Genomic DNA, 16,633 nt, shown 5'->3' with positions numbered 1-16,633 from the left:
CGGCATGACGATGATTTAATGGCATCCCCTTCGAAACTGGGCGGCGACAAATAGTCACCTAGCCTGCTTGATTTATTCAGGTATACTATGCGCGTTCTTTATCTCGCATTTTTGTATACCTCTCATTAATCTTTGTCTTTTTTCCCCAAAAATCTACCTTGTACCGCTGCCTATGCTTTTAAGAGATCAGCTCGTATCAATCTCTTCTCTGCTTTTTTTTTTTCACCAGTACTCTAATCGTCTCTTGCTTATCTCTACGTCTGATCGGTTGATGTTTCCTTCCACTTTAAACCCAAGCGCTTCTGGAAGTTGTACGTTACCTACGGTTCTCGCTGGGTGAATCACGTCGCATTCCATTAGGATGTGCTGAATGGTTTCTGGATCTTTACTGAAGATACACATGCCTCATCTGTACGCTTTTCACGTACAGATACGTGTGCACTTTAGCCGCACATTTATTTTCATCCATGTTCCTGAACCTTTCTTCAAAGCTAATTTTGTTCTGTGCTTCTCTGACTTCAAAAGAGGCCCAACCCATGTCACCCTGCACTGCCTCATTTGTCGTTTTACCGTGCGCTCCCAAAGCCAACCGGCCTACTGATCTTTGGTTAACTTCCAACCCCGACAAGATATCCGATTTTAAGCATAGAATGGCATTTGCGAACGTTAGCGCTGGCACCATTACTCCTTTCCAGATTCCACGCACCACCTCATACTTATTGTGGCCCCACAGTGCTCTGTGTTTCATTATTGCTGTATTCCGCTTCCCCATTATTTTCAGATTATCTTGGTGGGTGTTTGAGTAAGTCTTTCCTTCATTTATGTGTACCCCGAAGTACTTATATAGCTTGACTATGGGTATGACTTGTTGCTCTGTTTTTCATTATTGCTGCATTCCGCTTCCCCTTTATTTATAGATTATCTTGGTGGTTGCCTGAGTAATTCTTTCCTTTGTTTATGTGTACGCTGGGGTACTTATATTGCTTGACTATGGGTATGACTTGCTGTTGAATTGGAACCCCGTAATTACTTGTCTCTTCATTAAAGAACATAATTCCCGATTTCTCTGTGCTAAACTTAAGGCATTGATTTGTCGCTGCGTTGCCACAGATATTCGCAAGTATCTGTAAATCTTTTTTATTGTCCGCTAGTAGCACAATGTCGTCTGCGTACATCAGTCCAGGGACCTTCTGTTGCACCATTTGCCCATTACGCATGTAGGATAAATCAAACCCTAACTCGCTGTTTTCCAGTCGTCTTTCTATACTCTTAACATAAAGCGCGAACTGCAATGCAGACAGAGAACATCCTTGCTTCAGTCGTTGGTGAATTCCCACCACTTCATTGCCTTTTCGACCTTCCCATACAACTTGTGCTCGATTGTCTCTATATATCTCCCTCAGCAGCTCCACGAAATCGTCATCTACGCCTTCGTGCTGAAGAATATCCCATAACAATTCCCTGTCTACGCTGTCATAGGCTCCCTTAATATCTAGAAATGGTATCCATAAAGGTTTTTTTCTGAGCTACTGAAATCTTCATGCACTGAGTTAGTATAAACATATTATCCTCTAAGCGTCTGCCTGGCCTGAACTCATTCTGTAGTTCCCCCGCGGGTAAAGCGCCCCCAGCATCGGTCATCCCAGCCGACCAGCAACGCCGCAGCCACCCCACCCTTTCGCCTTTTCCGTCTGTCAAGAACAGGTGCCCTTCCTCTTTTCTTACGATGAACCTTTTAAAAGCTGCACACCGCCACCTCCAAAGAATACCCCCTGAAGAGAAGAAGGAGCCGAATTGGCTCCGAAACGTCGAGCTAATAAATTCCCTTACTTGGTTCGAGTCACTCTCTAAGTCTTAATAAATTTTCCCAACCAGACAAGCAATTCTGTCTAAATGTTTAGCTTCATGTCGCTGCCTTGCACGCCGCGTCTGGAGGTGGTTCAGAGCATGCATATACATGCAGGAGCGTGGCACAGAGGAAAGGCGACGCAAGAAACTTGTTTGGATCTTTCCATCGCGTCGCATGTGCACAATGGCCTCTGGAGCTCCCTTGGCGTCGCCACAATACCCTGTTGACAGCTGTAATTATTTGTGACCCCCAGCAAAAGCATTGAAGAAACTGCAGCGCTTACATTTCTACTAACGTGCAGCACTCCAGAGGGGAGATAGAATGGTAGAGATGTGGCAGGGAGAGAATGAATAGAACCGACGCAGTCATGAAACGAGTGCATGACAGGCTTGCCACTCTTCGCTCTCAGTTCCCATACATGGGGGGAGGGGAGGAGAGGAAAAAGGGGACGTGAGAAGGCGAGGGAATGCTACTGCTAGACACGACAATGGTTGCGGACAAACTGGATAAATTTAAGTTCAAGGTGCGGTACGGTGTGTTTGTGCTGTTTCTAAAATTAAACACCATCAAAATTTGTCAAGCGGACAAATGACGCACGATGTACAGACGCAAAGCCGCATCAAAATCAGCGTAGCGTTTAAGCGACGTTACGGAAGTGGCCGCACGTCAAATCAACACTTCTGTACCCGCCGCGGCGGCCATGCTCGAGATCGCGGGTTGGATCCCGACCGCGGCAGCCGCATTTCGACGGGGGCGAAATACAAAACTGCACTTGTTCTTAGATAATGAACTCCAGGTGGTCAATAATAATCCAGAGTCCGCCTTTAAGCTGCGCCTCATAATCCGACTGTGGTTTTTGTACGTCCATATTTCAGTTAAAGTTTAACACTTCTGCCACGACGCGATGTGCCGTGTGAGGCAATGACAACGCTCAACTCTCTCATAGGTTTTGAACAATGGCGCACAACAACGCCTCAGGCCTCGCTGTGTGTTCTGCGTACTACGCAGACAAACAGAAGTGGTGCACGCAAGATAACGTTTAACATCAGCTCAACACTCTGGTGTTGGACTCAATGCTGAAAAAATTAAACATTCACCGTCAACATCACCGTTAATTATTGTCAATCAAAGCAAACAGCGCAGAAAGATTCGCTTAGATCGATTCCCACAGTGCGTGGGCTCCGCATAATTTTAGAGCGCAGCTCTTAGGCGCCCGTTCCTCTGGCGAGCGTCCGCGTTGTCCCTCGTAACCGAGCGAACGAGCGCAGCGAAGGGTGAAAGCGAACGTGGAGCGCAGCGGGAGATGAAAGACCGTGATAGTGAAGAGAGCGCAAAGAGGAAAGCGGAAGAGTAGGTGGCAGCGGAATCATGAGGCGGTAGTGGAGGAGTGTGGCGAAAGGGTGAGGAGGACAGCGGAGTGCCTGCGGTGACCAGGCATGGGCTTCGGCCACCCTGAGCATGCGCTACTTCGCCCACGCCGCCAGAGAGTGCGCTTCGCGCGAGCCACGCGTTCCCGTGTTCACGCTTTCTTTCTGAACAATGAGCAACGCAACCGGTGGAAATGCTTCGTCTGCCGCTGCTGCTAAACGAGCTGCCCGAGCAGAGGCTCAGCGCCGGCACCGAGTGGGCCCTGTCGTTCAGAATTAAATTCTTTGCCACAATATATCGAGAATTGAAAACGCCTAAACAGCTGTGCACAATGGAGACAAATTACAGCAAATGATTGAGGACCTTAATCGAGAAAGTGTAAGAATTGGGTTGAAGATGAATATGCAGAAGACAAAGATAATGTTCAATAGCCTGGTAAGGGAACAAGAATTCAGGATCGCCAGTCAGCCTCTAGAGTCTGTAAAGGAGTACGTTTATATAGGTCAATTACTGACAGGGGACCCTGATCACGAGAAAGAAATTCACAGAAGAATAAAATTGGGTTGGAGTGCATACGGCAGGCATTACCAAATCCTGACTGGGAGCTTACCACTGTCGTTGAAGAGAAAAGTGTACAATCATTGCATTCTACCGGTGCTAACATATGGGGCAGAAACTTGGAGGTTAACAAAGAAGCTCGAGAACAAGTTAAGGACCGCACAAAGAGCGATGGAACGAAAAATCTTAGGACTAACGTTAAGAGACGGGAAGAGAGCGGTGTGGATCAGAGAACAAACGGGGATAGCCGATATTCTAGCTGACATTAGGCGCAAGAAATGGAGCTTGGCAGGCCATGTAATGCGTAGGATGGATAACCGGTGGACCGTTAGAGTTACAGAATGGGTTCCAAGGGGAGGGAATCGCAGTCAAGGACGGCAGAAAATTAGGTGGGGCGATGAAATTATCAAATGTGTAGGTGCAAGTTGGAATCAACTAGCGGAAGAGAGGGATAACCGGAGTACGCTGGGAGAGGCCGTCATCCCGCAGCGGGCGTAACATATAGGGTGAGGATAATTGCTTTTCTATTGCGCAAAGGCCTTTATTTTATATTACGTCCATAGCTAACTTTCGCAGTATCTCTTGGAGACATAAACTTGTTGACGCTGCTACTGGTGAAGATGTCTGCGAACTGCGCTCTTTAGCTACGAAAGGCCACCAAAAAGAAAAATGAAGCGGATCCCACGCAATGTGGGAATCGATGTTATGGGAATCGTAGTGCTGGTAGCTTGCTACCTTGTACTGCTTGGGATTACGCAAAGCATTACCAGAAGGACCAACGTATCTGTGTAAGACGAACAACTATGTGTCTGAAGCAAGCGCGCGGGGCGATAGCAGCCAGACAACGGTGACGACGATCGTGTGATTTCTACTGCGGGTGCTCAACGCAGATTACGACATGCCGCTTGTTGTGTTCTACATAGGTACGGCAAGGTCGATCCACATAGGTCGCGAAGCTTCGGGCGAAAAGCGGTTCAGAACCAATTGTCACCGACATTAGCAAGGGTGGTTATGGGAGCAGCGATTGAAGCGCGACTATGTTTAGAGGGAATAAACACTGGGAAAGAAAAAAGCGTTTTTAATTAAAGCGAGACGCAGTTAGATTCATTCAAGGAAAATAAAATTCCTAATCCATTCTGTATATGCATGGCGAGAAAAGAAGATACAACTCTATTTTGCTTGATCGTTATCAATAAATACATTTTTTCAGCGGCCACCGTGAGAGCGCCCATCGATAGCGGCGGGCGTTGACGCCGCTATCACTTGCAATGCAATGCAGCTCTTGAAGTGGGCAGAAAGGGGCACTCGTAAAGTTCACCTGTTACAAAACGCCCCCGTCACATATTGTCACGCTTTGCTTGTCGACGTTTGTCTGAATTTGTTGACGCCTGTAGTTTCATTGTTTCTTAACCTATTCAATCAAAAGTAGTCAGTTGTGACTGCCAGATAATTGTTCACTTTAGTTGTTTTCGTGGGACAGCGCTGGCCGACGGGCTTGGCGTGTGACGAAAGGACGAACACTCTACCCAATCTACGCCTAAAGCGTTCGTCGGCCTCCAGAGAAAGTATGTTCTGTGCAGCGATGCGATTTCGACACCCGTACGGTTGACCTTTTCCTGCATTGCTTTCCGCACAGAAAGCTCGGAACGCCCATCAAGTCGAATGGCGGGGTATTTGAATATACAGCTCTAATGGCAGGCCTCCGAAAACAAATTTCGCGCCTATGAGAACAAAATGACATCACTTCTGTCTTGACGTTAAATGATTTTTTTTTCTTCTGCCGGAAGTGTTCCCTTCTCCCACAGATGGCGCTAAGCACCATGAACCACCGATAGGCCGCCATGTTTTGAACGTATGGGCTTCTATGGAAGCTTCGCTACCACGTGTATTTACCTTGGGTACGGGACGAGGCGCAAGCGAAACACGGATTGTGACGTTTTGAGCCTCTGAAAACGTTCAGGGACAAACAACGTCGGCAAGACGCTCCGCCGAGGAAGTCGATGGCCGCGGATGCGTGCTCCGAACCTCGATGAGTGGTCTCACTATAGGTTCCCAAGGAAGTCGAACTTCTGCGGCGACTTGCGCATGAAGTTATAAAAAATCGCAGCGCCACCAACTCGGAGCTTGGCGAAAAGGTTGTGAAAGTTGCCGTCCACGGCCCTGTCGAGAAATACTTGCCACACCCAAACCCTTCTGCATTGTCTTCGTGTATTCAGGCGATTGAGTACATGACTATAAGCGCGTTTTGAGCGTGAATTTCTTCGATCTCGGCCAGCGCTCGCATGTTGACAGGAGTTATATTGGACCGCTGGTGACGTCGATTCTGCAGCTCCCAATTTGACTGGCCTGTCGTACAATCCATAATTCACGCAGCAGTAAATGTGAACAAAGGTGTCGGCTTAACTGCCAAAACGTTTTTTACAGCCGCTATGTTCGATACGCCGAAAGATCTGTTACGCACGTTACGAACGTAGTCTGAACATAGCATAATACTTTTTTTCGTGCAACTCACTGGAAACTGTACTTGTAAAAGTGTGGTTATGCATATAGATGGTAAAAATTGGGAGGACGCTTAAGCTTCGCTTTTAAGAGTGGAACGCGATAGCATTAAAAGATTCCTGACTGCTACTCATGGTTCCCGACGACTGCAGCTTATGCAACCGTAGTGGTTACTGGCGAACACTGGCGGCGAACGCTATGCACGTAGGCGAGCTTTCTGGTGGAAACGCGGCCTCTTGCGTGGGCCGATCCCGGAGATAGTGCACAACCGCACCAAAGAAATTACACCATTTTCAGGTTTCCGTATTTGGTTCGCACTTTTAATATTTCAGTCTGAGAAGATTTAACATAAAAGGCAGGCGCTGTGGGTGTTTTGTTTCATGACATTTGTTTGTGGATTGTCATTCTCAAAATTCCGAGGAATAGCTTTGCCAAGAATGCAAGGCAAGGTGTGAGCAACATTAATGATAGAAGGGTGTGCCATACCTAAACGTGGTTGGGGAATATTTTCTCGGCCGCGGGCGCCAATGCCGACGCCTTCGCCGGATTTTCTGCGACACGAGGCCCAAAAGTGTTGCAAATCTGAGGGATTATGCTTTAAAACGCATTTCTTTGCCAGTTACATTCAGCAGCTACGTCAGTGGGCGAAACCGGAAGCCGTGCCTATGTTTGTAATCAGTGAAACGGTCTATACAGTCGGACGCTATGGCCATGTCATGTGGCGTACTTAAAGCGACGATGGCATTTGCATTCCGGCGATGAAAACCTTTTGGACCAATCATGAAGGCGGTGCAGCGTCGCAGTTTCTCTGTATCGTTAGCTGATACGAGGAAAGTACTGGGGAACGTGGACCGATCCGGTATAGACGGTGCACTCTAACACAGTGTCTCAAAGCGTGAGCTGTCACGAGGGAAGAAGACGAGAAACTGGCCCGTGACGCCCACGCTCGAACGGCTCATAGAGCTAGTCGGTTTTATATTGCCACGCGTGTTTTATATGTTCATTCCATGATCATCATTATCAGATCGGGCGCCCATTACCACGCGTGTTTTACATGTTCATTTCATAATCATCAGCAGATCGGGTGCCCATTTTCGGACTGGGTGTGTGGAGGAGACGACGTGAACGACGTTGGTTGTTGTGGCCGCTTCAGTAGAGGTGCCGTTCGCTGCCGGCGGACTTCCCTCGGCTTTCCTCTCGCGACAAACTGGTGGAGGTGCTGGGTAGACCTAGGCGACACCCTGGGCGATCTGGACCCGAAGGTGCAGAAGCCACTAGCTTTCGCACCCCAAGTCGCCCGAAGAAACCGTCGCCTTCAAGGACTGCCACCTGAGTTCGATCTGCTAGCAAGTCCATCGAGAAGAATGTCCACCGCTACGGCAGGCCAGACGCAAGAGACCCAAACTGCTCCTGTCCCGTGGGTTGCTTATGCACCACGCACGCCTCGATCTTTCCACGGCGACGCATTCGAGGACGTTCAAGATTGGTTCGATGACTTCGAACGAGTCGCCAGCTTCAAAAATTGAGACGACACCAAGAAGATCCGGTACGTCTACTTTGCACTCAAGGATTCAGCGCACATATGGATGTGAACCAGGAATCTTCCCTGACGAGTTGGCAGGAATTTCGGCGCCAGCTTCGCGACACCTACAGCAGCGCTGAAAGGAAAGAACAAGCCTCGCGTCACGAAACCAGACGCCAAACGAGGGCGTTGCTATGTTCGTCGAAGAAATATCTCGGCTGTCCGAGGAGAAGTAGGTGCGGCTCTTGATGCGGGGAGTCAAATAACAGCTTCTCGCCGGCCTTGCGCGTAATCCTCCTGCCACTTTAGCGGAGTTCCTTCGTGAGGCATCAACCATGAAGAGGATGCTTCGGCAGTGGTCGTCGCAATATGAGCGTCTCACAACCACCACCTGCTCCCTCGCGACAGGAAACGAAAGTGAGTCTCACAGACCTCGTACGGCGTGTGGTGAGGGAAGAACTCCAAGTGTTGCAAGAAGCGGGTCCCCAGCCGAATGTGACGCACTTACAGATGTGGTTCGTGACAAAATTCAACAGGTAATGCAACCTGTCGCATCGCCCTTGATCACTTATGCCGAAGCGGTGTGCGCGCCAGTGACAACTACAGTCGGTTTCTCGTCTACAACGGGACAGGCAGCACCGCGGTTTCCAAGCACCGCAACTCCGCGTACGGCTAAATACAGTAACCCACGACTGAACATGAGGAAGACGAAGGTGTGGCGCACGGCCAATAGTCGTCCACTGTGATGCCACTGTGGGGAAGCCGGTCCCCTTTACCGTGACTGTACGTTCCGCCAAAAGGGTCTTCACGGCTTTCACCCTGACGCGCATTGCCCACGGCTACGGCGAGCGCCCTCGGGAAATCGAAGCGTATCTGGCAGGACATCATCACCTTGCGGTTCCACAGCGACGGCAGTCTCGAGCACCGAGTCCTAGACGCTTTGTGCCCCCTAGCCGCAACACTACCCCCTTCAATTTCGTCGGCCGCGGTGGTTCCAGCCCGTCTCTGGAAAACTAGGAACAGCGACCTGCGGGGGTGAGGCCTCTATCCGCGAAATTGGCAACTAGTGAAACTTGCAACCGGAACAAGCCGCAAGCCAAGCCAACGCGGAGAGCAGCCTGCGTTTCACTGAGCTCTTGTTTTGACCTTTCTGGGGGGATTATACCCCTGTATTCTCAGTTCATTGCATTGTGCGGCATCAAGACGCCTCCTGGCACCTCGTCGAGTGGTCAACAGCCCGGCTCAAGGCCTGAGCTAAGGGGGAGCCCCGGCCCCTCTGAGTATCAGAGGCAGGAGTTAGGCCTGACTTCCAGCAGCGTCGCTCGGTCCCGCGTACGACAATACAACAAGGTGCGTTCGCTTCGTGCGCGCCAGCGATTCTACAACAGTGCTCGATAGTGTCGCCGCTTATGGCTGCCGTGAATGCAGTGCCAAACAGTGTCTCAGGACTGTTCTGCAACACCTACCAACATGGACATTTCTGTGCCGACGGATGATGCGCCAGGTTCTACCAGCGCTGGCAAACGCCAAATAGACGCGTCGTCTCCTGCATCAGCCACATCGGGGGCGCCCCCGGCGTCTACGCGGGATCTACTGGCGTTCCAGAAGAGTTCCCCTCGTTGCGTGCGTCGGAACCCCTCTACAATGTGTCCATCAAGCCCCTGGCTTGCTTTGACGTTACGTCGTTCTCTAACCGGGCGCTCTAACATGCCCTGAATTACTGCCTCAAGACAAACTGAAGTAAGGTGTGAGACCGTGCTAGTTGGTATTCCATATTTTTTATTTTTATTTATTTTCAATACTGCCACTCTCAGTTGAGAGCATAGCAGGTGGGCATTACAAAGAGACAGTCATGTTAGAAAAATGACATTTTGTAAACATGCGCTCTTGTACAAGGCATTTAAAGCAAAAGTCACGCACAAATTCAAATTAACATTTCAAAAACATGCATGCTGCGCACACGAAATGAAGTACAACCACGATGAAGGATTACAACCAGTTTGTCAAGCAAAGAGAATCAACGCCTTGTTGATCATGCGCAATGTGGAAACATTAACTAATACTGAAAAAAAAAACGCGAAGCACAACCAGGCACAGGATTGCAATCTGTTAAAAAAAAGGGGAATGGAATAAAGGAGCAAGCAAGCGATAGTATAACAACGAAGTTATGTGCAACAGCATAAGCCATCCCTTTCACCAAGAAAACCGGTACACATTTCATAGGCCATCACCAGCAAATATTAGGAAAGGAAATACATGGTATAAGTGCAGGAATCTAAGAAGACGGAGCTAGCGTTCAAATGAGAGAGTGTGCGTGGCAATGGGGGTGGTACTAGAGGTTAGATGTATGTTCTAACTTTGCACTGAAAGCGGACACTGTTTCGGCGTCCGTGATATCCTGATATCACGGAAACAGACACGAAACACAAAAAGAGGTGACGAGGACAAGCGCTTGGACCTTTTCGTGTTTCGTGTCAGTTTTTGCGCTGGTCGTATCAATCAAGACAAACAACTTTCAAGGCATTGCCATCCACAGAGCCACGAACACTGGATCAGTTTGGGTACGCTCCCTCCAAAACGTGGAACGTATATGGTCGCTGCCGGCTGTGGCCACTTCTGAAACATCCTCAATATCCGTACAAGCTTATCTGACATCTGGTTCGGACCTTCGGCGTTATGTTGTGGCCGGTGTGGACCCTGGAGAAAACCCAAAGAGCTTGGTGAAGGACCTAATTTGCTACTCGCATTAGGTGGTTAGTGCCAGTTACATGGCCCAAAGACGCACATACCTAGTCACCCTTCGGGGTCCTCCAGAGCCTCCTGAGTGCGTTGTTTACTACGGCTGTCTTCTACAGTTCCGCCCGTATCGACCAGCAGTGGTCCGTTGCTACAAGTGTTTCCGACCGGTACACATGTGTGTCTCGTGTCCACGCGCATTAGACTCCAGCATGGCACCGTAAGAAGCCACCACGCGCAAGTGTGGCTTATGTAAATCGAATGACCGTGAAATCGCTGACAAGGCCTGCCCCACGAAGCGACGTGCGATTGAGGCTAAGCGTAAGAGTCAACGGAGAAACACCAAGGCGGCGAACTCATTGACACCGACTGGTGGCGTTCTCACATCCAATCGCTTAGCAGTACATGAGGAAGACGATACTGACGTTTAAACAAGCTGAAACCACCATTCCGACTCTTAGCCGGCGAACTGATTGTGAGGTAGCTGAGCGGGGCCGCCGAAAAGACAAATCTGACATGCCTGCACGACTACCGATGAATGAACTTGACATGGAGCCTGCCTCAGCTGAGCTAGAGCAACGCCTAGCATCGCTGCGAGAAGAACTACGTCGCCTAACGCAGCGTCGAGCCCTAATACGCCAACGAGTCACTCGATCAAGCATGAATACGTGTGAACAGGAATCCCTGCCATTCCAGCCTGTGCCTGCCTCTTCTGGTGCTCGGTCTACAACAGAACTTCTCCAATTTGTAGTTCAACAGCTGCAAACTCTCTCGCCTGTGCTAGCCGCTAACCTTCGAATGTAGCTGGCCTCGTCACCAGCCAGTAACTTCCACGCGTCATTCAGTGGAACTGTCGAGGCTTGACAGGAAAAGTTGGTGAGCTCAACCAGTGCATACGCATGAACAAACTTTCTGTCTGCGCTTTGATTCTTCAGGAGACTAACTCACTCCCATGCCTCTATGCTTTCACCCTATATGCTACCCCTTCTATTGTGGACCGACGCTCTGGTGCCTCTGTACTCCTGGCAAAGCGGCAGTGTATGCGAATAGAAAATATCAGCATATACCTATCCCACTATCACAGTGGTGCACTCAGTGGCGGGAAGTGGTTGCCGTGTTGATTCGCCCTCCTCACACAGATGTCATTCTGATATCCTGCTATGTGCGGCCGTACAGTGGCAGCAATACCCAAATCCGTCTAGGATGGCTGCGTCACCTGCGTCACGCGTACTCCGGCCGCCCAATATTAGTGTCTGGTGACTTCAATGCACCGCATATGGCATGGCGGTATCTCGCTACTAGTGCCCGGGGTCAAATGATCATGGAAACTTTTGTATACACCCAGTTCGTGCTTCTTAACGCCCCAACCACATCAACTCGTCGTCGGGATCACGCCAGCGTCCCTGCTTACTTCCCGGAGCTTACTAGGTGGTTAGGTCATGCATCAGTCAGCTGGAATCGGGAACCATATTCTTGTGGTAGTGACCACTATACCATATAGGCATACATCCAGACTATCCTCGGCACCTACGCCCTAAGTGTCATGTAACTAATTGCGATCTATTCCGTGCTAAACTAAGTGTGTGGTTGTCGTCAAACGCTGACGCTGCTCATGTGGACCCCTTGAACATCATTAAGACTTTAGTTTCCAGTGCTACACTGTGCACATGGGTCAATGGGTCCCGTCCAGCACCGGATCTACAACTTTTACGTCTGTGGGCAGAGCGTCGTCGGGCGGAGAGTGTTGCGTCTCGCTCTCCATACTCCAGCTTTGCTCGTTACAATCTCAACCTCGCAACCGCAGTGGCTCGCAGACATGAAAAGCGACTTTCCCGGAGCAACTAGATGGAATGGTGTGCGTCGCTTGGACCTTTGTCTACTACAGCTTTGGTGTGGCGGCTTTTCCGGGCGATGGAGCGAGGTCCACATATTCCTGATTCAGTCTCCAGTGCGTGTCTTGGATCAGGACTGGACCCAGCGGTATTCACCCTGGAGGTAGCGCGATCTTTGTATCCAAGTTTCGACAGGGCGCCTCCCACATTTACCCGCTCATTCACCATTCCGGCCTATGTGAGAGGAGTTCCTTGCAAGGGAGACGTTGATGGCATGGAGTCATCGTTCGTAATGGCTGAACTATTGGCGGCAATCGACAAGGCTGAACCGCAGACTGCCCCTGGACCTGATGGGATACCGTACGAAGTGTACAAAACATGGAGGGACCTGCTATTGAGTGGCTTCTTGACAATATAAGTACTGTGTGGAACTCCGGAGGAGTTCCTACGTCGTGGCCATCGTGGTTCTACGTCGTGGCTGTTGTGGCCATTCCGAAGCAGGGAAAGCCACCTGGAATTCTCGCGAACCTGCGACCGATCGCCCTTACCGTGACGCTATGTAAGCTGCTGGAGCGAATGGTGGCGACGCGCCTCAGTGGTGGCTTGAGCATTTCCGGTGGTATCACCCAGCAGAGATTGGATTTCGACCTAAGCTAGGCACTGAAGACGGCTTAGAATACCTTTCCACTGCGGTACTCATTCGTGGTTGCGCCAACCACGTGCGGGCGCTGCTTGCAATGTACATCATCATCATCATCAGCCTATATTTATGTCCACTGCAGGACGAAGGCGTCTCCCTGCAATCCCCAATTACCCCTGTCTTGCGCTAGCTGATTCCAACTTGCGCCTGAAAATTTCCTAACTTCATCACCCCACCTAGTTTTTTGCCGTCCTCGACTGCGCTTCCCTTCTCTTGGTATCCATTCTGTAATTCACCCTAACGGTCCACCGGTTATCCATCCTACGCATTACATGCCCTGCCTAGCTCCACTTTTTTCTCTTAATATCAATTAGAATGTCGGTTATCCCTGTTTGCTTTCTTATCCACATCGCTCTCTTCCTGTCTATTAACGTTAGGCCTAAGATTTTTCGTTTCATCGCTCTTTGTGCGGTCATTTATGCCATGGACATACATCGTGTATATGAAAACGTGAGCCATGAGGCTTTACTTGAGATCCTGCAGTGGATTCCATTGCCTTGCCGTGCTTGCGCATTCATACAATTATTTCTTTGTGAGCACTCCTTTTCCGTCCTCTTCTCGGAAAGAACTATGGACAGTTTACGACGAAGCGTGCAGTGCCGCAGGGATCCGTTCTTGCGCCGATATTGTTTAATGTTGCACTACTTCCGATAGTGTGGGAGCTGTCAAATAGTCTGGACGTACGATTCTTAATGTATGCTGATGATGTGACTGTCACAGACCCCGTGAACGAGGCGCAGACGCCGGACAAAATTCTAAAACCGACTTATCAGCTTCGGAAAATAATCCCACGAAAGCAAGGACAATTAGTAATGGGCCACTGGAGCGCCAGCGAACGCCGGTTGCTGTCGAAAGACCGAGTCAGAGCCCAGAGTTGCCAAACAGAACAAAATATATTCTTCCCACAAGGCAGTTACACACACACGTGCACACTTAGGCTAGACATATCACAATGCAATTCAGATGGATATTCACAAAACAGAGGAAAATGATTAACGACAAGCACTAAGAGTCCAACACGAAAAGTACAAAACGAATAGGAACACTAAGCGTACAATCGTATTCACCCGTGCTGGTCTTGAGCCGGACGATCTCAGCGTAGCTCGAGGCAAATCTCGAAAAAGGAACTTCCGGAAATGCAGACGCTCGATGAACTCGTCGACTAGCTTGCCGGGGAATCCCCTTCTTCCGCAGACAGTCAGTCTTCACGTTACATCTATTCACCGGCGCGGTCTGATTCTCCGTTCTGATTCCCGCATGGCGTTTATATAGTCTCCGCCGGGGGTTCTCGAACCTTCCTATCGGAGTCGTGATCCTGTAGCATGGCCTAAGCCTGGGAATCTTCTAGTCAGTTCTCGCATCTTCAACCGCCGCCGTCGGCGCGTCGTCGAGGGGGGTGATGACTCGTCCTTTTGGCGCACGCTCACGCTTTAGTAATCTCTCTCTCGACTCTACGGGTGAGAAGGTGTCTCGGCGCGCGCACGCTCTCTCTCTCTCTCTTTCTCTGGTTACCGTCGCCTCGTCGATGCTTCTAGACGTCTAGACTCCGTTGGTCGCGTCGGCTGTTTGAGGCGTATGCGCTCTCCCCTTCTGTTGAAGCTGCCGCGGGACCGGCGTGCTTCTCTCGCTGGCTTGCGTGACACACGGAGCGTGCTTTGATTACGCGCTCTTTTGTGACATTGACGGTATGGGCCGCCCATCACTCTTTGAAGCATCAAGAGCGGGCACTGCAGGCAGCACTTGATACAACACTTGCTTGGTGCATGTCAGTGGTGCTCACGATGTCAACTGAAAAGACCTCCTACATAAGCATTACTAACCGCTGGGGCCGTCGAAAGCTTAACCAAGCCCCTCTTCTACTTGCGCTCGATGGTCGCGTCTTGGCAGAGGTCACCACAGTTCGAGTGCTTGGAGTGGACTTTTCTGCATCTAGATCGGAATTGCCCTGGCTACGCTCTGCCCACAGATCCGCTTCTAGCATGATTCATCTCTTTCGTCGCATCGCCCAGAGATCGGGTGGAGCTCGCACTCTTATTGTTCGGCAGCTGGTTTGCACCATATTCCAGCCTCGCTTGATCTTACCAAAGTGCCTCACCGAAGCAGAATGGGCTCGACTGGAAAACCGTAACCGCGAAGCCATGCGTGTGATTACAGGCCTTCCAACGCTCACACCTATCACGACACTTCAGGCAGAAGCTCAGGTGAACACACTTGATGAGCTCATTCATCAAAGATGCGAAGCGAGGGCGATAAAACACAGTAGGGTTCCTGCGGCTGCTGTCTTGGCGTTTTACATGGACCTGACTTTCCCCTTAATGGACCAATCCTTATCGCCGCTAGCATCCAGGGTACTAACAACAACCCACTTTGTTGCATTCGGCAGGTGACTAATTGAAACTCAAGTTCCGTGAGCACCACCGTGCTGGTGCGTTCTTGTTTGGAGTTCAGGAACTATACCTAAGTGCCTATGTGGATGCCGGGTCGAGTTCGGCAATTCTTCATACTTCCTTGGTGTGTCCTTCTTATCCATATGTAAACCAGACGAGTTCTTATGAGTTGGATGCACCCATTGCCTCGGCACTGGCAGAGCTAGTTGCACTCCGCGATGGCCTGACCGCTCTGTTGCCAATCGCAAAGGTGCAACGCCCAAGAAGCGTGATCTTCCACACCGATTCGACGCAAGCGGTGCGCTCACCCCGTCGCGTAGATCGTTCAGCTAGTGTAGCGATGGAGAGAGAGAGAGAGAAACAACTTTATTTAAATTAAGACCGTGCTTGGTCACTGTGGGTGGAGCCCCTCTTCCAGGGCCCCACTGGCTATTGCGGCGCGCCGGGCCTGGTCGAGGGTCGCCAATTGGCTTCCCAAGTCCAGTTCGGAGAGTCGCCTCTCCCACGACCAATTGCTAAGTGTATCGTCAAGTAGCGGCGAGACGGCGTCTGCCGGACGCTGCGTGCATTGATAAGTGATGTGTTCTAGTGTCGGGGTGGAGTCGCACCATGGACATCTGTCGCTGTGTTTGTTATGAAATATTTCGTGCAGTCTATGTAAATGTGGGTAGGTGTTTGTCTGTATTCGGCGCCAGTCCCTCGCCTGTCGCCCGTTTAGCTTGGGGTGAGGTGGAGCTTTGGTTCGTCTTCCTAGTCGTTGTGCCTCAAGTATGTCTCTCGGTGTGCTGCCGGGTGTCAGAGAGGCGTCCGTTCGAGCGGTATGTATCGCGGCTCGGCCTGTTATACCTCGAGCCAGACGATCCGCCCGATCGTTGCCTTGCACTCCGGTGTGCGCGGGACACCAGGTTATCCCGTGGTCCATTTGGAGGCTTGGTCCTAGTATGAGAAGGACCCCGGCCGGTAGAACTCCCCGAAGGAAGAGCCGGCAGGCGTCTTGCGAGTCTGTGAGTATATAAGCCGACTGGCTCTTGGCCTCAGCGTCTCGGATGGCTAGGGCTATGGCCGCGGATTCCGCCGTGGCACTTGAAGTCGTGCGTACGGACGCTGCTACGATCGGTCTCCCCCGGTTTGTCGCGACAGCCACATAAGTAGGAGTCGCTGTCTCACCTCTGGGGTATAAGC

The 16,633-nt window shown here is 50.5% G+C and overlaps 1 protein-coding gene across 1 annotated transcript in view; it reads left to right on the top strand.

The window, feature by feature from the left end:
- Positions 1–13,021, top strand: part of LOC119456488 (protein FAM184A-like) — an 89,810-nt gene extending 76,789 nt beyond the window's left edge. The window contains exons 7-9 of the mRNA XM_049660941.1: positions 8,976–9,146; positions 9,225–9,419; positions 12,866–13,021. Coding sequence (XP_049516898.1) covers positions 8,976–9,146; positions 9,225–9,419; positions 12,866–13,021 — 522 coding nt within the window. The remainder of the gene's footprint in view (positions 1–8,975; positions 9,147–9,224; positions 9,420–12,865) is intronic.
- The last annotated feature ends 3,612 nt before the right edge of the window (positions 13,022–16,633 follow it).

The sequence above is a fragment of the Dermacentor silvarum genome, chromosome 1, assembly GCF_013339745.2.
Source record: "Dermacentor silvarum isolate Dsil-2018 chromosome 1, BIME_Dsil_1.4, whole genome shotgun sequence".
NCBI classification, from domain to species: Eukaryota; Metazoa; Arthropoda; class Arachnida; order Ixodida; family Ixodidae; genus Dermacentor; species Dermacentor silvarum.
Note: the sequence above shows the minus strand (reverse complement) of the source record. Positions and strands in the feature narration are given on the sequence as shown.